At 54.1% G+C, this 23,716-nt stretch overlaps 7 protein-coding genes across 7 annotated transcripts, besides 1 other annotated feature; 4 read left to right on the forward strand and 3 right to left on the reverse strand.

Moving 5' to 3' along the window:
• Positions 1 to 898: 898 nt before the first annotated feature.
• CPAR01_05899 (zinc finger protein) lies at positions 899 to 3,378 on the forward strand (the record flags this gene model as incomplete). Its single annotated transcript, XM_060490175.1, has 2 exons — positions 899 to 1,300; positions 1,357 to 3,378. The coding sequence occupies 2 exons, from the start codon at positions 899 to 901 to the stop codon at positions 3,376 to 3,378; spliced, it is 2,424 nt and encodes an 807-aa protein (XP_060351641.1).
• A 563-nt stretch (positions 3,379 to 3,941) lies between these two features.
• CPAR01_05900 (uncharacterized protein) lies at positions 3,942 to 7,674 on the reverse strand (the record flags this gene model as incomplete). Its single annotated transcript, XM_060490176.1, has 2 exons — positions 3,942 to 5,080; positions 5,133 to 7,674. 2 exons carry the CDS (start codon positions 7,672 to 7,674, stop codon positions 3,942 to 3,944), a joined length of 3,681 nt encoding a protein of 1,226 aa, XP_060351642.1.
• A 1,723-nt stretch (positions 7,675 to 9,397) lies between these two features.
• CPAR01_05901 (uncharacterized protein) lies at positions 9,398 to 9,956 on the forward strand (the record flags this gene model as incomplete). The annotated part of the gene is made up of 2 exons (XM_060490177.1): positions 9,398 to 9,432; positions 9,638 to 9,956. 2 exons carry the CDS (start codon positions 9,398 to 9,400, stop codon positions 9,954 to 9,956), a joined length of 354 nt encoding a protein of 117 aa, XP_060351643.1.
• A 2,657-nt stretch (positions 9,957 to 12,613) lies between these two features.
• On the reverse strand, positions 12,614 to 13,973 carry CPAR01_05902 (deuterolysin metalloprotease; the record flags this gene model as incomplete). Its single annotated transcript, XM_060490178.1, has 4 exons — positions 12,614 to 12,639; positions 12,702 to 12,831; positions 12,892 to 13,580; positions 13,637 to 13,973. 4 exons carry the CDS (start codon positions 13,971 to 13,973, stop codon positions 12,614 to 12,616), a joined length of 1,182 nt encoding a protein of 393 aa, XP_060351644.1.
• Positions 13,974 to 16,315: 2,342 nt separating this feature from the next.
• CPAR01_05903 (uncharacterized protein) lies at positions 16,316 to 16,813 on the forward strand (the record flags this gene model as incomplete). The annotated part of the gene is made up of 1 exon (XM_060490179.1): positions 16,316 to 16,813. One exon carries the CDS (start codon positions 16,316 to 16,318, stop codon positions 16,811 to 16,813), a length of 498 nt encoding a protein of 165 aa, XP_060351645.1.
• A 542-nt stretch (positions 16,814 to 17,355) lies between these two features.
• On the forward strand, positions 17,356 to 17,978 carry CPAR01_05904 (uncharacterized protein; the record flags this gene model as incomplete). The annotated part of the gene is made up of 2 exons (XM_060490180.1): positions 17,356 to 17,448; positions 17,514 to 17,978. 2 exons carry the CDS (start codon positions 17,356 to 17,358, stop codon positions 17,976 to 17,978), a joined length of 558 nt encoding a protein of 185 aa, XP_060351646.1.
• Positions 17,979 to 20,794: 2,816 nt separating this feature from the next.
• CPAR01_05905 (fatty acid desaturase) lies at positions 20,795 to 22,303 on the reverse strand (the record flags this gene model as incomplete). The annotated part of the gene is made up of 2 exons (XM_060490181.1): positions 20,795 to 21,204; positions 21,262 to 22,303. The coding sequence occupies 2 exons, from the start codon at positions 22,301 to 22,303 to the stop codon at positions 20,795 to 20,797; spliced, it is 1,452 nt and encodes a 483-aa protein (XP_060351647.1).
• A 549-nt stretch (positions 22,304 to 22,852) lies between these two features.
• Positions 22,853 to 22,924: a sequence feature (Short protein (CPAR01_05906, KAK1542519.1) was converted to a misc_feature.).
• The last annotated feature ends 792 nt before the right edge of the window (positions 22,925 to 23,716 follow it).

Below are 23,716 nucleotides of genomic sequence, written 5' to 3' on the forward strand. Positions count from 1 at the left end.
TTAGTCCTCTGCCGGTCCAATGACGCAACATATTTTGGGAAGTCAATGATGCAAGACCATAGGCATCGAATGAGAGAGAAACTGGCACCGCAGAACAATGCTTCAGCTACAGCAGAGAAACGATGATTACAGATGAGTCATTTTGTATGCAACTCATATTGGGCTACCTGAGGTAAGGCAGAGGCGATTCTAAATCGAGATATCTGACATCCATTGAGAAAGGCTTCGAATGCCTCTTGCACCGCCTCGATGAGTCGAGTGCAAAGCCACAAATGTGGCCTGGAACCGGCTGGTGACTCCGCGAAGCTCAGCTGTCAGCTTGTGGTTGTTGCTGTGTTATGTAAGCCTCGAAGCTTCTTCAGATGGCGGCATGGCGGTATGGCGGTTGCAGGGGTGAATGACGCACACCGAGAGCACGGAGAAACCCCGGTCGGCGGTCGCTGACCAGAATGGAAGTTAGCACCCACAGTGGCAGTAGCTGCCACCTCAACGAGCAATGGAAGGGGACTTTTTTGCGCAAATGGACCCCGCCATGTGTTCCCTCCACCCACCAATGCCAGAGCCAATCCAACCCACTCGCGGTTCCCTTGGGAGCCACACATAATCATTAATTTCGACGTACATCGTCTCGCAGCGCCCGATTAAAAGTACCGGGTTGCCCGTCTGTATCCCGGCCTTTTCCTACTCTCTTACCAATTCACGCTACCTCTTCAAGTCACTACACGCAATCTGGAACGAGCTATTCAGTTGCAGCTACACCGGCCCACAAGCAAGCTCAAGTGGAGGACCAATTTCCGCGCATCCAAGAAAGGCACTGCCAGTGTAAGACCGTTGGTCTCGACAGTATTGTCCAGCCGACTCGACAGTCTCATTATCTACGAGAAAGACGACTGTCCCGATGGCCGATACTCACGCTGCCGGCGGCGACTCGAACCCCTCGAGGGGTAATCGCAACCGTGGAAGAGGTCGCGGCGGCGGTGGTGGAGGTGGAGGAGCCAACGCTGGAACCCGTGGAAGAGGAAGAGGAGGACGTGGCAGAGGCGGTAATAACGCTGCTGCGTCAACCCAGCCAGAAACCTCGAGCGCATCACAGGCCCCCGTCACCAAAGCCGATAACAAGGTGCTCACACGTACGGCTGCAGCGGACGATGATACCGCGAGCAGCGACGGCGAGGTGTGCTTCATTTGCGCAGAGCCCATCAAGTTCCACTCGATTGCACCATGCAACCATAAGACCTGCCACATCTGTGGTCTACGCATGAGAGCCCTGTACAAGACCAAGGACTGTCCTCATTGTCGAGTAAGTCTTACTTCCACTGACGCGCCATTGATACGCCGAGACTAACTTCAAGCAAGACTGCCTCTCCCTTTGTCGTTTTCACGGACGATGCGAACAAGCGATACGAGGACTATACCGACGCCGACATCACGAGCTTCGACAGCAACATTGGCATCCGATATACCAATGAGGAAATTGTCGGCGACACTGTCGTGCTCCTGCGATACAACTGCCCTGCGGAAGACTGTGTCTTTGCCGGTTTAGGCTGGCCAGATCTTCATAGACACGTTCGGTCAACGCATCACATGAAGATGTGCGACCTGTGTACCAGAAACAAGAAGGTCTTTACCCATGAGCATGAACTCTTTGCGGACAAGGAGCTCGAGAAGCACATGAGGCACGGAGACGACAGGCCAGGTGCCATTGACCAGACGGGCTTCAAGGGACATCCCCTATGCGGGTTCTGCGGATCGCGCTTTTATGACGACGATAAGCTCTTTGATCACTGCCGCGAAAAGCACGAAAGATGTTTCATCTGCGATCGGAGAGACTCGAGACACCCCCACTACTTTGTCAACTACAATGCTTTGGAGAAGCACTTTGAAAAAGACCATTTCCCCTGTCTGGACAAGGAATGCCTAGAGAAGAAATTCGTCGTCTTTGAGTCGGAAATGGACTTGAAGGCGCATCAACTGGAAGAGCATGCCAACTCTCTGTCCAAGGATGTTCGGAGAGATGCGAGGATAGTCAACATGTCAGGCTTTGACTACAGATCGACATACGAGACCGAGAGACGTGGAGGAGGTGGCGGCGGTAGAAGCGGCGGCGGCGGTGGTGATGGCCCCTCCAGCGGACGCCAAGGCCGTGGCCGTGGCCGGGATCCCAATGCCGAACCCATACCTCATAGCTCTGCGCAACCGCTCCGCCGGGATGAGCTTGCCTTCCAAAGACAAATGGCAATCCACTCGGCACAGTCAGTTTCCAACCGTACCTTTGGCGGTTCGCTCTCCCAGCCAGCGAGTACGACACCCGCTTCTTCGTCTCGCCGAGGTAATGGTGCGCCGGCGCCTGGAGGTTCATCACGTCAAGCCCCTGCAGCTGCAGCCGTACCTGCGCCTGCGCTGCCTACGGCCGAGATGGAGCAGCTCAATGTGACTGACATTGCATCATTGCCTCCTCAGGAGAGAGCGGTGATGCTGCGCCACCAAGGCGTCGTTGAGCGCGCTTCAAACCTGCTTGGCCACGACCAGTCTAAGATGAAGGAGTTCCGCGATTACATTTCAAATTTCCGAAAAGGAAGTTTGACCGCCCCTCAACTGGTCGATGCCTTCTTCTCGCTCTTCGCTGATACATCGTCAAACGCATTGGGTACATTGGTCCGTGAAGTTGCTGACCTATTCGAGGATAAGAGCAAGGTCGCGGCTCTGCACAAAGCGTGGCAGGACTGGAGAGCCATCAACGAAGACTACCCGTCTCTGCCTGGCTTGGGCGGTATGCACGGCGCGACGACGGCTTCAAGCGGCTGGGCTAGTGCAGCCTCGCCGTCCCCCACTGCGCCAGCTGCCGCACCGAGCTCGAACCAGAAGCACTCCAACCGCGTGTTGAGGCTGAAGAACAGCACCCGAGCCGGCGCCTCGGGGCCTAAACCGGTGGCCCCGGCCGCTTCGGCGAACTGGGTTTCCACGTCGGGCTCCTCTCGCCCTCCAGCGCCATCGGCCTTCCCTGCCCTCCCCGCGGCCTCGTCCTCCAAGTCGTCGGCACCACAGCCATCCTGGATTGGGCCGAACAACCCCTCCGCTTCAAGATCCTCGGGCTCCGCAGGACCCGTGCGCTCGACGCCGGCCGGTCGACCGCCACCATCATCTGCTTTCCCCGCGTTGCCTCCGGCACAGAAGCCCCTCACAACAATCTTTGGCTATGGATCGGGACGAGGTGTGCGACGCGATCTGGGCGGCGCTGCCAGTAACTTCAGCTGGGGATCGGCCCCAGGAAGCGGAGCCGCGAGCGAGAATGTATCGGAGAGGGAAGACGAGGAAGCTGGTCAGAGCACAGGTGGTAAGAAGAAGAAGGGCAAGAAGGTGCTTGTCCAGTGGGGTTGAGAAGCTGGGAGATGCCTCACAAGGCGTTCTGAGATGGGGGTGATGAACGACACTGTTTGACGGTACATCGAGCCTCGCAGCGTGTAAAAGATTGCTGAACACTCAAAGGAGTTGGCCATACGTGGGTGGCCTGCAATCTTCAGGAGGTATAAAGAAAAGAAAGAGTAACAGACAGAATAGACCAGAGAAAAGTAACAGGTCTTCAATGAATAGAGCAAATGTGTGGCTACCTACCGCTCTGGGTCATGACATGCACCTTGTAGATCGTCTCGAGCAGTGAGGGCCCGGATAGACCTGGCGACCTGCCAAAGGTAATTTTCTTACGCGTCTGTCTGTGCAAGGGCAAGTAGTGGATCTGATACATATAACTTCGGGTTACGAAAAGTAGACTACTTTTTGCAGTATACTTATTACTACAGCATTGGAATAAAAGATTCTGAGTATGTATCAGGAGGCTCTCCAACATTTCTTGCAATTTTACTCGGGGCGCTTATCAGGTCACGGAAAAGTAGAATAAGTTTGAAAGCATGGCAAAATCATTGACTTTTATGCGTATCGACATCTCAAAGACCGGCTGGCTCATAGTACTCCCGGAACCGATCAGTATTATCCCATTCCACGGTCCACACCACGTTCCAACAATCCAGCAAAAGTCTAGGAAACTTGACTGTCCAGAACGCCAAGTAACCTTCTGGCAAAGGACCAACTGCCCGCTTTAGCGCGTCGGGCATATCCTCGTAATGGTTCTTCTTATTGCGCAGAGCTCTCAACAGATCAAGCAGCTTGGACCCGGTGTATTTGCGCTGCTTGCCCAAAGAGTCCACGAAGTCTCGTGGCAGAAGCCGAAGGAAATCTCCCTTGGTGATCGCCGGAGCATGCTTCTCCAGATGAACAAGATGATCGCTTGGGGGATCTCTAGGTTCCTTCTCGAAGTGATCCGAAACGTCGCACAAGAAAGCAAGGCGCTTCTTGGCAGACCAGAAGAACGGATGAGCCATGACATCGCGAGCTGTAGGGCGCTCCTTCGGATTCGCATCCAACATGGAGCCGATGAGATGCTTTGCCTCGTAGGCAAAGTCGCCAAGAGCATCCAGTGGCGCCAAGTTGTAATTGCCCTTGCGGATGTTCACCTCCCTCATGTAGCGATCGCCACAGTCGAAAGGATGGGAACCATTCGTCAGAACATAGAAAAACACCAAGCCCAAGCTGAATATGTCAATGGAGCGAGTAGCACGACGGTTGGACATCATGTCGGAACCAACCAGGATAGAGCCCGATCCACTCTGGATACTGGACTCCATAGTGGCAGTGTCCCTGGCGTCGTCGTCGAGTAGCAATTCAGGGGCTCGCCAGCCAGACGTTCCCGCAGCGCGGCCAGTAGTGGCACCGAAGGAGGACTGACCACCCTCCAGCTTTTTGCAGAGACCAAAATCGGATACAAGAAGGCGCGGTCGTCCATCCTTGCCCATGTTGACCAAAATGTTCTGAGGCTTGAGATCGCGGTGGACAATGCGAAGATTGTGTAGATGGTGGATGCCGTTAGTGATTTGGTACAAGACACCTGGCAAATCCATCTTGCCTGCTTGAGCCAGTCGGGTGAAGTGATGAGGCTTCTCAATGACATCAGCCAGAGAGGCTGCACAGCGCTCGAGAGCAATGTACAGGAACCCATCGCGTTGCTGTTGAGCGTAGTATCGAATGACTAGAATTGATTGTCAGATACTTCCTTGAAAGCAGCCATGTTTCTGTCTTACCATTGGGATGGTCGTCGCTCTCTCGCAGCAACTTTGTCTCCTGGGAGGCAATGTCGTAGAACTGGATAAGCATCCGCTTGACAGCTACTTCGCGGCCATCGAATCGACCGGCAAAGACCAGGGTACCATTGCTGCCTGTGCCGAGTTGGTTCTCGGTGTCAACTTCGATGCCGCCCATCTTGATGATCGATTCTCCCACAGTTTGCATGTCGTTTGTCATGGTCATGACATCGGGCTCCAGACCAGTAGCCTGTACACCCAACTTCTTTGCCTTATTGACAGCTTCCTCAACGGAAGCACGTGGCTCGTCATCGCGAGATTGAGACATTTCTTCTCTCTTCTTCCCCTTGCGGTGCTTCGTGCCTCCGCGACGGCCACGGTGAGCGGGCTTCTTCTTCTTGACCTCAGGGGTGCCAGGTTCAGGGGGGGTGGCAGAAGTCTGGGTCTCGGCACCGGGAGCCGATGGATCCGCGATAGGCATCTTGTCATCATCCTTCTCTTTCTCAGGGGCAGGCTCAACAGAGGGAACCCCATCCTCGGATACTGGCTTCTTGTCGACAACAGGCTCTTCTGGTACTAAAGGTGCGGCCGCCCGCTGAGGAGCGGATGGTGGGATCTCGTCATGTACCGTTTGCTCAGGAGTGGCATCGGCACCCATATCCTCTGTATCGGAAGCAGCCTCGTCTCGCATATACCATTTTGTCGTCTTAGTTTTGTACCACCGACGTAGATCCTTCTGATAGTAAAACAGAACAGAAACAATGAGCACAATCAAGACAGGGTTGGAGAAAAAGTCGATTACACTGTTGGAAACGTGATGAGGAATCGACTTGACTTTGTTGACGATGGTGGGCGTCTCGACAGGATCGTCGTGCGGCACAGTAGTGGGCAGCACTGGGTGACTTTCAGGGTCCACCACTGCATCAGACGCTTCTGCGCGTCCGGGTAGACTGGGAGGCTGATAGATCTTGCCCCTGATGACACCATCCATGTAGTGGGTTCCAACCATTGCGCCGACCCGCTGCGTCTCGTTTAACTTGCCCCATGGCTGAGCAAGCTGCAGCCAGTCTGGCGACGAGGTCTTGGCTACGGGAGCATCCAAGATGAGAGGATAGGAGCGCCCAGACAAGGCGTACCAGTTGCCCATGTCTGTCTGGTTGACGAATATACGCTGACTTCGGATACGAGCGTTACTGTCATCCTTGGCTGGTGGGACAGGCTGAGGAAGGACGATGAGGTCGGGGTTGCTCAACGGTTCCAATCCCACGGGCCTGCAGACGTCGAAAACCTTGACTACAGGCGAAGCAAACTGCGCGTTGCAAAAAATGGGCAGTTTGTCCTTGTGGGCATTGGCGTAGTCAACACCATAAATCTTGCCATCGTGGGTGGTGGTATGGTAGCGCTGGTCGATGGACTGGTGGTGTTGGTTAAGCAGGTCGTAGTCGTTTGTGTTGGGAGTCCAGTCAAAGAACTTGAGTGTAGCGATCGGGCGACCGTCTCTGCGGGCAATGCCAACCTCGTACTCGGTACGACCAAGCGTGATCGTACCAGTCGAGCTACACTCTTCGTTATTCTGGTCGTACAGTGCATTCGGGCGTAGGCAGCTCTCTGCTTCGTTGACGTGTGAGCCGCCAGAGCCAAACCACTTGAGCACACGGCCTGTAGCGGCATCGAGTGTAATCATGGTAGTCTTCTTGGTACCAGTATAGACGATTGGCGGATTGTCGAGGGCTGAGGCGCCCTCGTCGACCATCTGTTTCATGGTCAAGCCCGTGGATAGTAGTCTGGGCTCGGTGGAGCCAGCTGGAGACCAGTAGTAAATGTCTCCATCGCGATTGGGCTCGATGGCCCAGATGTAGTGATCGATGTGGTTGTAGTCGTCGTCCAGGTCGGAGGCGTTGAGACGGTAATGTTTGGTCTCAACCATGGACTGGTCAACCTCGAGATGCCAGCGTTCGGTGGCGTGGTTGCGATCAGTGGCATAGAGGTGTCCATCGACGGTCGCCATAAGAACGAAGTCTTCTACTTCCCAATCCTTCAGACTCCGCGCATGGTGCTGCGTAGAGATCCCACCACCGCCAACGCGGGAGGCAATGGGTCGATGTCCAGAAGGAGGTGCTCGGACGGACTGAGCCGGAGCCAAAGTTGCGATGGCGCTCGCATCGTGAGGAATAAGTATGTTGTCGGGGTTGGACCGACGGTCGTGTGGTTGTTTATTATTGGGTTGAGGTTGGGGTTGCTTCGAGGTTACGGAGTTTCGGCGCCTCGAAGACTCGACAGCATTGTCGGCCTTGATGTTGGTCGCGGCCCAGTTGCGGGCGGCAGCGTCGGGGAGGGCATCACGAACAGCTTCGTGTTGACTGCTTCCAGCAGGGGTTTGGTGTTGATGGATTCTATGTATCTGAGCTACCGGCTCGATGGGTTTTTGCTGTTGTTGAGCATCGACGAGTGGGAGGCATGAGATGGCGAGTACAGCGAGAGCAAGGAGGTAGGTTCGCTGACGAGCAACGCGCCTCCCGTCGCCTGGAGGCCGTCGCAGCATGATCTGTGTGTGTTTTATGCGGAAGGGATTTACATCAACGCTTCCCAGTGTTGTTTACAGAGCAGGCGAGACATAGGAGCAGCTGAGGGCGTCGGCGAGGTCGTGTTCGAGGTGGTGGTGTCGATGGTCCGACGGCGGCAGAGGACCATGTGAATGTGGGTTGGGCTAGCGAAGTAAATCGGAGCCCACAACGAGGAAGAGTAGGTACACACACAACAAGTGGGATGGATGCAGCTGTGGATGCGTCTGGGGTATCAACCAAAGGTTTGTTGATGGATGTGAGAATTCGTTGGACGGAAGTGAAGATGAAGATGAAGATGGAGTTGAAGATGGGGGGAAGAAGTGGTGGTTCGTTCGGGAAGAGGGAGTAGGAGCAGATGGTTTGAATGCTCTTGCTCACTTTCTCTTCTTTTTTTGACCCTGTCAGCTTTGGGTTTTTTGGGGGGGTGAAGCAAAGGTACACGCACACGCACCGGGGGTAAGCCAAGTATGGAAGTCACTTTGAGTCTCGAAGGTCGGTTCCTCGAGGAAGGAGGGAGGAAGTTGGGGTCTCTGTCAGCCAGCCCAGTGCCCGCAATCCGTACCTTGCCCCATGCCAATGAGTGGGAAGTCAGAAAGACCCGGTCGAACTGGCGACAGGCGGGTTCTGGATGGAAGGCAAGGGAAGCTCTTGGGGGTATTGCAAGTACACAGTGCTGTACAGAAACAGTTTGTGGGCGTCCGTCGTACGACCAGGGCAGCGCCCGGCTGACTGGGATCACCTTTGACCGAAAGGGGAGGCCTTGGGGCCTTTGCAGGCTTGTGCAAGGCCAGGAGATGAGAGAGAGGAAACACCACGGGCTACGCGCACAGCACTGGGCAGACAAACCACTGGAGAGGCCATGTATACTGTGCTAGACACGATGAGAGGCTTTTGCACTGTCCAGCCCCGCCATTCCCGTCAGGCGAGCCCCACCCACCACCTCACCTCGGCCACTCAGGGCTCGCAACTTCTCCCCCAGTTTCAAAAGGGAGGGGAAAGAGCGCACCACTGCACCACTGCCTTCACCTGCCACCACCACCACCACCACCACTTCTATTCCTCGACGGAGTACGGAGTACGTACATCCACCTAACTTCTCCTCCTCCCGCTACGAATACTTCGTGGTAGACTCTCGCGACACCAGAACCACCCCTTGGAAGCCTCAAACCGTGGCAAACTGAAATCGCGGGGATTTCCCAAGTTTTCTAACCCAAACAGCATGATCTGCCACTCCATAACAACCGGTGGAAAAGCGGAACACCAGCTTGGTGATCAGGTTCGTCCAACAAACCTCCATACCTTACCTTAGTCTCTGTGCTACCGCCCCATCTACTAACCAGACACGCAGTGTAGCTTCGAGCCTTCGACTACCTACCTAGATTCAGCCATCACCAATACCACCAATGCTACCATAACCTCCCGATATTCAACACAGAGAATTCAGGGTCCTTGTTAGGGCTCCGCGTCCCGAACCCTTGTGCCAGCCCCCCTAGCCGCTCGCCCAGTCCGAATCGACATGGCTTTCCGGTCTTGACCCGAGTTGCCTAGTGGCCGGTGTCGCAATCCTGCAGTTGCCAGGCTTTCTGTTACAAGGTTTCGCCCGCTCGCTGCAAAGGGATGAGGTCAGCTCAGCACAGTGCACTGCTGGACTCCGTACGGATACTCAGTACCGGCATTCCACACTTCCTCACCAAGCAAAAAATGCCCGTCGCCATCGAGTCCTCCACCATTACGCCGTACCTTACCACCGGGGAACTTCTGTGACGGGTTGCGAGCCTGCGAATGTGGCTGGACCTGCGTTCTTGAAGACGACGATCCACAAGACCCGACTGGACTGCGACCTCGACTCTCCACCGCTCCCGGGAGCTAGCTGCTGGCCGGCCTGCTGCTGTCCACTGTGCTGCATACGAATACATAGTACACACGCACCACGCAGCACAGACACTCAAAGGCTCGGTCTACAGTGTACACGGCGCCAGGTGGTCCCGTCACTGTCTTCAGTGTCTTGGAGAGATCGTGGCTGTCTGAGGTCAGTGGTGGGTTTCCCCCATTCGTTTCCATGGTTGGCTGCCGAATCGGAACCTATCCAACGCCGCCCTCAAGCCCGTCGAGCCCGTCGAGCAACGGATCACTCGCCGAGTCTGTCGATGCGGAGGACCATCTTGGATTCTTGATTGACGGAATCGCTGATCCAGCGGATCAGGTGTGTCAGACACAGTGTCCTCAAGGGATGCTTCTCTTTAGCACCGCCGCTATCTGATCGTCGTCATTCGACGCCGGCTGTTCCTGCAGCTTTGTCGTCACTGGTTGGCAAAATAGGAGCGGATGGAGGTGCGGGAAGCAAGCGACGACGACGGACACCCAGAATTCGGTGCGGCATGCCACGGGAGAATAGCCGAACCGGCCCTATCACACTGTGTCGGCATCGCCCCAGAGCTGCAGCATTCGTTCGTACCTTTTTCGCAAGACACACAAGAAGATATATCCTGTCGGCACATGGAAGACCACCCCACTACGTAACTCGCCACCCCCTGATACTTGTCCACAGCCCACCTCCCAAATCACGACAAGAACGCACGCAAACAAACATGTTGCTATCCCCCAAGGTGTTTTGCACGGCATACAGTATGGATACAGAGACTGACTGGATGGATTGTCGAGTCTTGATGGCTTGAACATCTGCAACCATCTTTTCTGCTGGTATTTGGGCTCAAATCGCGACAAGAACTGTCATGCTCTCTCACTTTCAGCCGACGAAATCTTCCCAAATTTGATCAACCCCTCAGCCTTCGCCTTCGTACGGAATCTTTCCTCCATCTGGAACTTGACAAGTGACAAGACGCGACATCCCAGACATCCCGCCATCCCTTTCGTCTTGGCCCTTCCTCCCACTGCGACCGTCTCCCTTCGCAACGTGCCGACCTGCAACGCAAGCTCATCCCATATCCCTTGCTTCGGTGCTTTCTTCGCAAGCTTTACACTTTTCCCAGTCCGAACGGCCCAAAACTCTACGCGGGTGCCCTGCGCCGTTCCTCGGTCCGCCGCAATGATACCTAATAAAAAAAGATTGTACCAAACGCACCAAAAAGACCAAACAGGCTCACGGAACATTCCAGCAAACCTTGCCTCTGCTCCTTCACCTTTCGAGGCTCTGACGCCCGCGCGTGTAATAATGCACGGACAAGATGCAGCCCACGACTCGGCATACTTTTCGTCCTGCAGGACTAGCACGTATCAAAAGACCCCCACGACGACAGCCTTAAGTCTGCAGACCTCGTACCTATCTTGCGTCTGTGGCTTTTGCGCATCCAAGGCGAGCAGAGCAAACAGTAGTGGCACCCGAATGCCTATAGATCGATGCGTACGCATCTCGCAATATCCACTTACGGATTCCTGAGTACAAAGTGCGACACTGTGAGCATTGAGGAGTCATTCGAAGGTTCGATTGCCGGCACCCGCTGATGGGCCCGAGTGCGAACAAACGGTCGACGATCCCACTCAGCGGGGCTCAATATTGTGTGATTTGGATCTCAGGTTCAGGCCAACGGCTGGCTCCGGCGACCCCCGGTCCAATGTCCCAGCGGGTCGGGATTGATACGATGTTATTTCGAGTCTTTGCGAGTTTCCAGCCCGGACTCCGAACTTGTTTCCAACTATTCAATTCCATGTGAAATTGTCGAGTGAATTATTGAGCTTCGCCCCTCTCGGACCCCAAGGCCGGGCCCGCCTTTGATATTCAAAATTGAGGAACTAAGAACGGGACTTCATCTCATTCTAAGGTATCCGTACTTCCGTAGAAGAAGACATCTTACAACAAATGTCAAGCTTGCGTCTACTGTGCTACTGCGCCTTGCCGTTAGCGCCCGGGGACTATACGTATGCCCAACCCGACCGCCGCCCGGAGCATCCTGTAGAGCCGGCCCCCCAGTCGGAATTTGCAAAAACTGCGGCTCACAAACAGGGACGAGCTTCCAAAGCTTCCATTCCCAGCAGGCGAGGATCGGGTCGTTCTGCACGTCACTGTCTCTCCCCTGTCGGACGTGTTATCTGTGTCCAAGTGCCGCCCCTAACCCCCAAAATCGGATGGGCACCCCCTGGGTCGCTAAAGGTCTCGGTTCCAACGGGTACGAGGGCCCAGGGCTGTGTGTCAGACTTGTCGTTGGTTGAACGTTGGGACTTTGGAATGCAACACAGCGAGTTACCAAGTGAGACCATGGTCAGTCATGTTTGGTGCAACACCTGAGAATATACCGGCTTACATGTCTCTGGCAAAGACTTGTCTCTGCTCGTTTCCTTCCCCAACGGAACGGTTTACATGGAACGTAACTGACGGAGAAGTTCAGGCAGGCACTAATCGGTGGTCTTGTATGTAGCTCTATTCTTACTACTCTTCTCCAAAGACCTTGTTTGAACGATTCATCAACCTCGTTTATGGTTAGTATAGAGTCCCTGATAAGCTAATGTCTATTATGTGTGTACTGCAAAGAATGAGCCACAGACCTTTCGGTCCGCATTGCTTCGTAAAACGAAACTATCTTGTGTCGCCTTGGGAGGCTTTAGAGCAAACAAACGCCCTGCTTAGCTCTTCTGCTTCAATTTGAGGCCATCTGCGAATAGTTACATAGTCTTTCAATAATCCCTATCACATTGGAGTCATTAATCATTTAATCGGGCACTTGTTAAAGCTGAATGAATCGTGATTTCGTTTCTATGGAAAAGATTGAAAATGGCAGATCTAAATGCCCTCTAATTCCCGATCCCAAACCCTGATACTAGTAATTAACCATTAAGAGGAACCGGCGCCCATACATGGAGCAGTGTAAACTCCTAGCGTAGTCGGTCCCGTTGAATATGCACAGAAGAACTGGATAGTCTTTGTGGTGGATATGTACGAAAACTCTCAACTCCTTATTGCGACTAGCAAGTCTTGCCCTGGTTGACAGCTGGAAATCTCATTGTTAGCCATGGCTTTCTTTATTGTGTTTTGAGAGCTGAATCGACTTACCATTGGCATAGACCGCATAGGTGTCAGCGTGGTTGAGGTTCTGAGCGCTCGTGAGAGTCTTCAAGGCAGTGTAGCCGTAGATGCCATAGTCCAGTGTTCCCTTGACCTCGAGCAAGTGGGTCATCTCGTGCTGAAAAAGTCAAACTGGTCAGCTCAAGCTCGATGATCTTCAGTAAAGTGCTGTACTTACCAGAGTGGTGGTCGACTGGTCCTGGTTGTGGCAACCAGTGGTGAGCAGAGGAAGCGCGGTGAAGTACAAGGGGCAGTTGACCATGTACTTGTAAGCCGGGACGGTGTAAGCCAAGACACCAGGCGAGCAAGACTTGTAGACGTCGCTGCAGTACTGCTTGGAGACGCCCGTGTTGCGGCTACCGCATTCGGAAGCGACCTTGTTGAAGGTGTCGACGACAATCTTCTTGCTGGCGGCGGTCGTCGACTTGAAGTACTCGTTCAAGCGCTTGTCGTCCTTGGAGACGTAGTCGGCGGCGGCGCGGGCGAGCTTGGAGCAGCTGGCGAGGGCGTTGGTGACGGTGGTGTTCTGGGTACCCTTGCAGTCGGACTGGACAATGGTGCGCTTGATCATCTGCTTGTACGAGGTGCGGACGATGGCGGCCTTTGTGACGTTGACGTTGTTGATGTTGAGCGTGTTGCTGGCGATGCTGAAGACGCCGGCAATGGTGGTCGAGCCGGCCTGGGCGTAGGGGATGCCGCCGTTGACTCTCACTTTGAAGGCGTCGGCCTCACCCAGGTCGTGCAGCTCGGCAAAGTCGACTGCCGATTCGATTGTCTCGCCGGCCTTGATTGTTCGGAAGGAGGCGTCGGTGAGGAGGTTTTGAGGTGCCATGCGCAGGCGGACGCCATCGAAGGGGAGGCGGTCGTCTTGTAGGTTGAGTCAGCACTTTGATATTGAATTGTGGGAGAGTACTACTACTTACCTCCATTGAAGACGGCGACTTTCTCAACGGCAGCCGTGTCCAAAACGGTACCCGGAGTGAAGAGCTTGAGATCGGTCTTGCCAATGTTCTTCAAGGCGATCTTGACTGCTGTGTTGCCGTTCTTGGTGATGTTGGCTTGGAGCGGAGTCGCAGTGTCCCTCTGTGCGAGCTCGATGGGAGAGGCGCTCACGAGGGAGGCCAGGAGAGTGAGACCGGTGAAGAACTTCATATTGACTTTTGCAAAGCGGAGAGTGTCTCGGTTGTTGAAGCTGAGGAGTTGAGAAGTTGAGAGAGGGCTGTTTGGAGTTGAGAGTGATGATCCAAAACAGAAAGCCATTCAGTCGATGGAATTCTCATCGTCTTTATACAGGAAATCAAGGCTTCAACGGATCTCACCGTTCAGCCCACGATGCCACTCCGAGGTGACATGAAACCTGGACTTCTCTTCCCGATCCGGTCTAGGGAGCAGAGCGGCCGTGGTTCAAGCCACGGAGAATCGCTGTCTGGAAGGAATTGGAGGCTCCAAAGGATGGTCCGATGGCTAAGAAGAGTCCATGGGGCGGGAGGCGCTTCTGCCCATTGTCGGAGCTAAAGAATTGACAGACACACCTTGGTTGTGATCAACAGGAGACCCCTAAGAAGGAGGGTGGGTGTATCATGATCCCAAAGCATAGCAGGCTGGAGCGCGGCTGCGGACCTACATCCTCCACGACGAGTTGGGCAGTGCCTAGAATCGGCAAAGGCGTCGGACTCAAGCGGTCTAGCAGAGGAAACCTATGGGTTCCAACTCGATGGGTAAGCCTGGCTGGTGTAAGCCACGAAGAGCAGATGCGGAAACTTCATTGAGGTGATGGACGAGACATCTGGCGCCACTAGACATGTGTCCCATGTTGTCTTCCAATTTCTTTGGAAGTTGATGAAAGCACCACGCGTGTGATTGTGCTAGGAGACCAGGAGGCGAGGACACCTAACGACCGAGCAAAGACGCGCTCTTGCCGATCAGCAAGTGATCAGCAAGTCGCCACGAGGACCACGAGTCTTCAACTGCCGTGCCCCTTGGGTGAAAGGTTTTCCGACAGACCCAATCCTACGGTCAGAGCGGGCTACATGGGGCTCTCTCTAGGCCAGCAGGTCCACTATCCGCAAACGGCCTCCGGGATCGTGGGGATAAAGACCGGTGCAAGGAGCCCGGGGAGCCGTAGCCTCTTCTGTAGATGCTAACCGCACCGCGCCTTGCTGTATGTCTCCTAGAGACAAGGAGCGAGAGTGAGACATGGCTGGCACCAAAGGTTGGCCCTAGGCCGCTGCGAGACACGGTTTGGCTGACGAGTAAGACAGGAATTCTCCGTGCCCCAGGGGGGGGGGGACCAATCTAGCAGCAAGTAAAGTACTCTTATCGATTGAAGTGTGACCCGAAATGCCGGCATATCAACTGAGACAAGCTGTGATGGGTTGGAGTCTAGAAACGGTCTTCACGTTTTCCTCGTTCGAGATGACGTCGGCAGCAGAACGGAAACATCACCGAAGGGCCTCGACCCTGAGACCGGTGGTCGCGCAAGCAACTGCCGTTCGGAGTGGGTCTGCCGAAATTATGGGTCACCGGCGCCGTGTCCCCGTATCACTGCTTACCTGCAGCATTTTGGCGACCTTCCTCTTTCGTCCGTAGACCAGCGCGAAGTTTTTCCTGCACCAAGCTTGGAGCCGAAGGATTGCGTTTCCATCATGCCAATGTAGCGTCGTCTGAAGTTGTGCCGCCAGCTCAACCGATTTAGAGTCTAGGTAGGTGGTCTCTAAGAGGGGTGTAAGAGCAGGGGATAGTAAGGCGCATCTCTTCCTTCGATACCCTGCAGAGTGCGGGGTCTCCCGCCGTCCGGCCGAATCTGTCATCTAGTTAAGGTAGTCCATCGCAAGTAGGCGAGTTTAGCTGGCGATAGGGTAGCCTCCGTCGCGGATAGAAGCGCAAACCCGATCTGCCGGGTTCTCTAGATGGGAGCTTGGTCCACCATGAATCGCATCGCCGCCTACATCGGAACTCTCCCGTAGAACACTTCAACTACGCCGCTGACACCATCGCAAGAAGGCTATGGCAATTCGTAGCTCCAAGTCATGGATCGTGGCAAGCGTGGTATTTCGTCCGTCCCAAAGGAACGGAACCAAACTTGCGTGGCTGAAGCCGCTGGGCATTCCTCGGCAGACGGCTTCTTCTCCTATTTCAAGCTTAGTGCGCGCGTTCTCGCGACAAAACTCATTCCAATTCACCCACGTTGCCTCTTAGTTTTACCACACATTCAAACAACAAAAGCCATCCTCCCAGCGGCAGCGGTAGGCGGCCGCATTTGATCAATTGACGTCAGCCGGAATCTTCCATGCCACTTGCCCGCCTTAGGAAGCTGTTCCGCTTCAGGCGCATCCTGCTGACCACGTCCACTTCGCCTGCCTTGGGAAGGGTAGCTTTATTTCTCTCAATCCCACATAACACACCTTTGAGAGAGAAGAAAAAGTCCTTGCAACAAACCCCCGATACTCGCTCACGCCTTCACCTACCGCCATCTTACCAGCCAGCCGCCAAGATCGATGAGTAACCTCCAAGCCCGCTCGCTCTTTCGGCCCATCGTCCTCATCGTAGCCCTTATCTTCGTCCTCTCAACCTGGAATCGCAGCGGTTCCTCCCGAGACACCATGGCGGAAGAGGACCAGCACGCCGGCGCGCTATCCAAGCTCGCCCTCCGCATCCGTCAGACGTCGGAAAAACCTCCCACCCTATCCTTCTCCGTGGAAAACAAGCACGACGCCCCGCTGACCATCCTCCGCTGGAACACGCCCCTCGACTCCCTCGCCATCCAGGTAGGCCTCGTCTCCATCACGCCCGAGGGCAAGAGCGAACCGATCGAGGTACACACTGTTCAGCTCCGCCGGATCATGCCGCCGCGCCCAGAAGACCTCGTCACCCTCCAGCCCGGTGAGAGCCAGGAGCAGGAGATTGTCCTCAAGGAGCCCATTGTGGCGCTCGATTCGCTCGGCAAGACGGCACGGGTGGCTGTCAAGGGCAAGTGGCAGGTTGTTTGGCCCACGACGGCGGACAAGCTTAGCCAGGCAACGCTCGAGAAGTTGCAGTTTGGCGAAGGGGTCTTGACGGGTGAATTCGAAAGTGAGACGATCGATGTCACGATTGGTTAGGACGTCTCGGCAAGTTAGTCAAGTCACACGATATCGATATTTTCTCGTTTCCTCGTTACACCACCTGTCAAACTATTGCAAACTGTGGATTCACTTCCTCCTTCCTCCCTATCTGATTCAGTATGATATTCCTATCGTGACCTAGTCCTAAGCATACGTCCGTTTGTCAAATCCAGGCACCCTGTCACGCGAGAGCTTCTTTGCAAACGTCAAAATAACGTGTCTCGAAAACGTGGCCTGGGCATGGTCTACGGGGGAACCTGGCCGACCAGCTGAGTGTGACGACGAGGCAAATCACATTGTTCTGGAAGGGCCTGTGTAAGTAAGCATAGGAAACGTCCAAGTCAGGATGTCTCAGAGGAATATGCCGTGTTCGGACTAGCTAGCTCTAACTCTTCTAGGATCGGGAGGTACCTTACCCCATTTCTCTTCTTTGAGGCTGGGCTAAAGTCCTCGCGCCCGTGTGCCCTTCATCTTGTCCTTCCTCTCCTTGCCGACTCTCGGGAGCAGGATTTCGGCTTCAATCTAAGTCACATCAGCCGATGCCCGGGGTGGACGGGAAGATAGTCTCAGATCACCGCCAACAACTAGGTATCCCGCTCCGATTCCCGTGGATCGTGGACGACAACACTCCAGTAGTCGACTTTAGCACCTGTAGAGGCAATATCAACAAGGCGCCAAACAACTACCGAACCTTTAGAGCCCGGAGAGACGTTGCCTCTTCGGACAAAGCGGCCAATCTAACAAATCGACGGCCTCGAGACTGGAAGCCCGCCGGCCCCAATGTCTCGGTGCTGTCGTTCATGCCCCCGCCCACACTGCCCGTCCGCCGTTCTCTTCTGTTGGTAGACTGCTAATACCAAAGGGCCCTGGCTCTTCTCGCCACATCGCTGTCAGCAATGGGACGGTCGAGACTCGGTCCCGCCTCGTGTGGACCACGTTAGTCCCTCGTGAGAAAACGCTTTCTCCGAATGGCATCCTCTTTCTCTGCTGCCATGAGGGTCGTAAGCATGGCTTTTACAACTTCCGCATGCAGTTCAAATGTGTCCTTCATCCCCCTTCAATACTGATCAAAAGACCATCACGGTTCCACAGACTAGAGAGGTCGAACGTAGGTCCGGACCCTGGAGAATTCGGAACCCACTCCGACGTGCCGTGGATTTGACGGGCGTTGGCCCCCTCCCTAGAGTAGGGCCGTTACTTTAGAAAAAACGATATGTTGTCCCAAGACGTACTCTCTTTCCGCATCCATCAAACACCTTCACGCGTCTTCCACGTTCACGGCGCTCCGAGGCTAGACCTACGCAAAAGGACCACGAGCATCGTTGAAGACGGAGAATTTCTTCCAGCACAAGTCCACGCGGTCCACGGCTTCAACTGCCGTGACTGAGACACCACGCAGACCAGAGTCGAGAACATTGACGACGAAGTCTCTTGCTTAAATTTGATATGTGCTTGAAGTTGGGGTTCACTAGCTTATGGCGTAGCGGGTTTAGACAGAGAGTCCAAGGTCTTGCTGCAGGTTGTTTTCGTCAAGTGTGACGGTTAGCAACTCAATGTAACTGGCACTACAGTATATTTCAAATTTATCAGGTATACGCCCAACTAGCCCCTAGTCTCTTTCGAACTTGTCTCTTTGCAGTATCCTTTTCTAGTCGAGCACTCAATTACTATTACGGTCGTATCTAGTAAAACCTGTTACGATAGCGCGGAACCCACCAGTATCAATGCCCTGCAAGACCTAGGTTCAGATCACACACCATCACGACCAGACCAGACCAGACCAGTGGTCTTCAAACCTCTAAATCTTCGAATTACCTGTTAAAGTTTCGCGCCGAATGCTCATAAACGTAAAGCTTTTCTCTGCTGAAGCAATATCTCCACCTACAATGATTATACCCCCTCTCTTAACTTCCCAATCTTGCTTGATGTTGTCAAAACGAAGAGTCACAACAGCCTTACAAGTATACACGTATCCTCAGCTATCAGAAATAAGTCAATCTCAGTCTCGGCTGCGAAATACTAACTTGAAACCACGACAAGTACCACCGAGGGGATCAACTCAGATATCGTATCCAGACTTCAAGGCTGACCTGTTTCTCAGTATTATACGTAAAGTAGGATGACAGTACTCTTCCGATATTCAGGAACATTCTTCCATATATTGGTGTTCTTTATTTAGTCTATCACAGCAGAGGACTTGTTCATCAAGGTAGCTGAAGTTGTCTCGCATTGTGGCAGTTCAGTACCGTCACGAATGCACTGCGTGAGGCAAGACAACTGGAGAACTACTGACGCATATCCACATTGAATCCAGTGATATAATCAATAGACCGGCGTTGAAATTTGCAAACATCGCCCTTGGGATAGGTTATTAGGTATTCAGAGTGGAATCAGAGGTCGGCGTGGTAAGACCAGAGCTCAAAGGCCTCGGGGAGAGAATGAGTGGTAGGAAGATTACTAAGGCAGAGAGAGAAGCCACACTCCGTAATTATATGCATCGTGTGCTCCCTACGTGGAAAAGGTAGTCGGGATTGGGGAGGTTCTCCTGTACCTTGAAACCGCGTGACACGACAAAGTCGATTGAAGCCCAAGGTGCCTCATATCTTGACTTCACATTGACCGATCCATGAAGTAGCGAGAGACAAGTCATTACGAAAATGTTTCATGCCGGCCCTCGCGAGCAAAGCACCGTCTTCTTGAATACAATGTCGAGATGGAAACCTTCCCACTCTGAGAACGAGTTTATGTCATTCCTTCAGGTGGATCAACATAGACTGCGTTTCTAAGTTTTGCTGCAGGGTTTCATACAATCAGGGTGTCTAAATCTCAAGGAGCAACTTTAGGCTAATAAGGTAGGCAGATACAAGCATCGAGGTGACGGGTAGTGCATACATTCACCCAAAGAGCCTCGACAACTAAACTGATCACACCAATACATCATATTCGATACGTGAAACAGATTTTACCCAAAGCCGGTACCAATACAACGGCAAACATACGGCGCACGTCAAAAAGTCGAGCAAGACGTCAAGATAACAACACCCCCATACCACCGGCCTCGGATCCTTAAACGGCACTCCGGCCCCCTCTTTTCTCTCCACCTTCGGATCCGCGCGACCCGGAGCGGTCGGAACGGCAGTACGGCAGAGGTACAATGTCATCTCGGTTAGCAAATACCCACGAGATACACGCATGCGCACTAACGCCGAGTACCGCGTAGACGCGCGCTCACGGTCCCTATTCCCCTCCCCCTAAGCCTCCCGCCTGGGACCCCAGGTCTTGTCTGCCTGCCTTTTGTTACCATCGGATGGTCACTCATTGGTCCGTCCGGGTTCGAGGGTGTCCGGTGTCCCGGCGTCCGCAAGATCGCGTGCGCACCCCGCATTCTCTCCACGATCAGGATGAATTGAGCCGAACCTTGCGTATTCTCTTAGCTCCTGGGCTATTTCCCAGATTCACATCACCTCGAAGAAGCAACCCCAAAGCAGCAGAACACCGGTACAAGGATTCGTGACAGACGAAGTGATCGCGGATCAGACCTTCTCCCGGTTGATGGCGCTGAATGTGGCTGCCATGCTCACCACGTTGGACACGCTTGTCAAGAGGTGGCGGTGTGATCGGAATGCTCGGAAGCTATCATTCTATTGCTTGATCTCTCTCCTTGACTTCTGTGTCTATGGATCTATTCATTCGGTGCAGGTATAAAAATGCTAACGCCTTGCCAGTTTTTTTGCACTATATCTTCTGTACCGTCTCCAGGCCACCCTGGGCTCCCGTGCTCGATTCAACATTACCACGGCGTCCTCGAAGATCGCACATTAAACGAGACTCGACGGCCAGGCCCAGAGCCCGAAGCACTCGGCGATACGAATCGCCAAAATCCTACACTAGCATATGCAGAGAGGGCCATCGTGGACCAGCTCATGAGAAGACACGACCTTTCTTTCTGTTTTTCTTTCAGTCGCTCGTCTCCGTAACTTAGTTCACCGCACCCTTGATAGGCGCGGTACCGAGACCATTGTGGTTGCGGAAGAACAAGACACCCTTGCCCTCGCCCTGGGCCTCAGCACTGGGCTCAACCCACTGGCACATACGCGCAGACTTGTACAAGGCCTTGATGAAGCCAACCGGGCCATCCTTGACGTCAGCACGGTAGTGCTTGCCCATAACGGGCTTGATGGCGTCGGAGGCCTCGTCGGCGTTGTAGAAGGGAATGGTGCTGATGTAGTGATGAAGGACGTGGGTCTCGATAATGCCATGGAGGAGGTGGCGTCCGATGAAGCCCATCTCGCGGTCGATGGTGGCAGCGGCGCCACGGACGAAGTTCCACTCACCAGCGGTGTAGTGAGGAAGAGTAGGGTCGGTGTGCTGAAGGAAGGTGATGGCGACTGGGAAGAAAAGTTAGCTGACAGTCATAGGATCGAAACGAGCCTTTTGACACTTACCAAGCCAGTGGTTAACCCAGAGGTAGGGAATGAAGTACCAGACCAGAAGGTTGGACCAGCCGAACTTGTTGCCGAGGAGAGCGAGGACGGTCATAGTGATGCCAACACCAATGTCAGAAGCGATGATGAGCTTGGCGTCCTTGGCCTCGAAGATGGGACTGCTGGGGTCGAAGTGGTTGACACCACCGCCGGCACCGTTGTGCTTGCCCTTGCCGCGGCCCTCGCGCTGGCGCTCGTGGAAGTTGTGGCCGGTGACGTTGGTCATAAGGTAGTTGGGCCAGCCAACGAGCTGCTGGGCAATAAGCATGAGGAGGGTGTAGATGGGGGTCTCCTCAGCCAGCTCGCCGACTTCGTGGGCCAAGCGGCCAGCACGGGTGGCCTGCTGCTCGCGAGTGCGGGGCACGAAAACCATGTCACGCTCCATGTGGCCAGTGGCCTTGTGGTGCTTGCTGTGGGAGATCTGCCAGCTGAAGTAGGGAACGAGCAGAGCCGAGTGAAGAACCCAGCCGGTGGCGTGGTTGATGGTCTTGGAGGGAGAAAAGGCCTGGTGACCGCACTCGTGGGCAATGACCCAAAGACCGGTTCCGAAGAGACCCTGGAGAATGGTGTAGACGGCCCAGAGAACGACGCGAGCAGCCTTGGAAGGCACGTACTCAGGGGTAGCGAAGTTGTGGAAGATCAAGAAGGTGGTGGTGAGGCAGAGGATATCGCGGGCGATGTAGGCGTATCCCTTGAGAGCAGAACGCTCGAAGCAGTGCTTGGGGATAGCGTTGTGGATGTCCTTGATGGTGAAATCGGGAGGGGTGAACTCGTTGCCGTAGGTGTCGTACAGCTTGGTGTAGTTGGCCTTCTTTTCGAGGACGGCATCGTCAGAAGCCATAGACGACAAGGACGTCGACGAAGCAGAAGGACGGGGCGAATCCACGGGCGAAGCCATCGCAGTAGAAGGAACCGAAGCATCGGTCTCGGCGGTGTTGCTGGTGACAGTGCGGCGGAGAACGGGGTTCTGGCCGGCCGGCGCAGACGAAGTGGTAGAAGCCATAGCGGCTGGTATTATTGTGCTGCTGCTGCTAGGGAAGAGAAGAGGGACTATGAGAGCAGCTTGGTGATGTTGCCTCGGTATTGGATGAATACACTCAGAGGAACGGTTGACAAGTTCCAATGGCCCTTGGGAGAAGAGAGAGGGATACCAATTGGGTCGCGAGGAGGGAACAGGAATCAAGAATCACGAGCGGGAAAAAGGAGGAGGGGAGGGGAGTAATAAATGAAGGCACTCTGGGAAAAACCTCAGGTCGGTATCGGGTCGTGGCGGAGGCGAAAAGACAAAATAGTTAGCAAACGATGGGTCGGGACGGAGCCCGTTGTCAACTGTGTCTCTCCAGGGCCTTGGCTCGCTAGTACCGAGTAGTAACAAGTGGCCGGTCAGGTACCGTAACGGATGGAGCGAAAGGAGATCCCTGTGACTTTTTTTTTCGGAGGAGTGAGTGGTGTGCAGGTAAACTGGACCATCTGTAATAAACTGAGGTGAGGTCTGCTTGGTATCCGTACGGAGTAGTGGTGGTGTTCTGTGCTCTACCTTACCGTGTAAGGTATGCTGTGTGCTGTCTGTCTGGCCTCGGTTCCGTTTTTGTTGGGGACAAACTGGAGAGGGAAAGAGAGGTAGCTCCGTTGCTTGTGGCCTGCGGGGATTTGCAGGGCACGGTGCAAGGGGAGAAAGAGCAGGACCAGGGACGGGAGGGACGAAATGCGTGGCAGGGAACGAGGGATGGGGGGCCACCGGGGCACCGGGGGGTGTGAAAGCAATGAAATGTGTTCGTGTCAAGTCGTGCCGTGTGGTGGTCGGTTGATTTCCTTCCTTTCCAATCCCAATTGCTGTTGGATTTTTCTGCTGGGCCTTGATGTTGATTGAGTTACCCACCAAAGGAGGACGATGTGGAGGAAGGAGGAGGCAAGAAACCTAAGTCAAGTAACCCGTACATCCACTGTTTGGGCGAGGTACAAGATTGTTGCACCAATTATCATGTGCTGGGAGGTATCTTTCCTCTCCACCTCCTTCCGTCTATGGGCTAAGGTACTCCGTAACGTCACTACCTTCCATCTATGCGAGTACCTTACTTTACCTCAGGTAGCCTTTCCGAATCCCATGAGAGGCCGGACGGAAGGAAATACCGAAGCGGGAAGCTGTGCCTGGTCAAGTATTTGGATCTATTCCTTCCCATACGGAGTATCATTAGGTAAGGAAGGCATTGCAATTCATATCACTGGAAGGCAGGAGGGGCGCATCTAGACGGCGTTCAAACATTTAGACACCGGGCTTTGGTTATGCCAAATGCCATTGAATACCTTACCTTATTCAAGTACTCATTATATCGATGGATCACAGCATACTTTGTGAGATACTTCCTCTTCCTCGGCTATTCTTGATAACGGGAGTTGCTCGCCTTCCCACAGCAGC

The sequence above is a fragment of the Colletotrichum paranaense genome (assembly GCF_030867605.1).
Source record: "Colletotrichum paranaense strain IMI 384185 chromosome Unknown Scaffold_4.1, whole genome shotgun sequence".
Classification (NCBI taxonomy): Eukaryota; Fungi; Ascomycota; class Sordariomycetes; order Glomerellales; family Glomerellaceae; genus Colletotrichum; species Colletotrichum paranaense.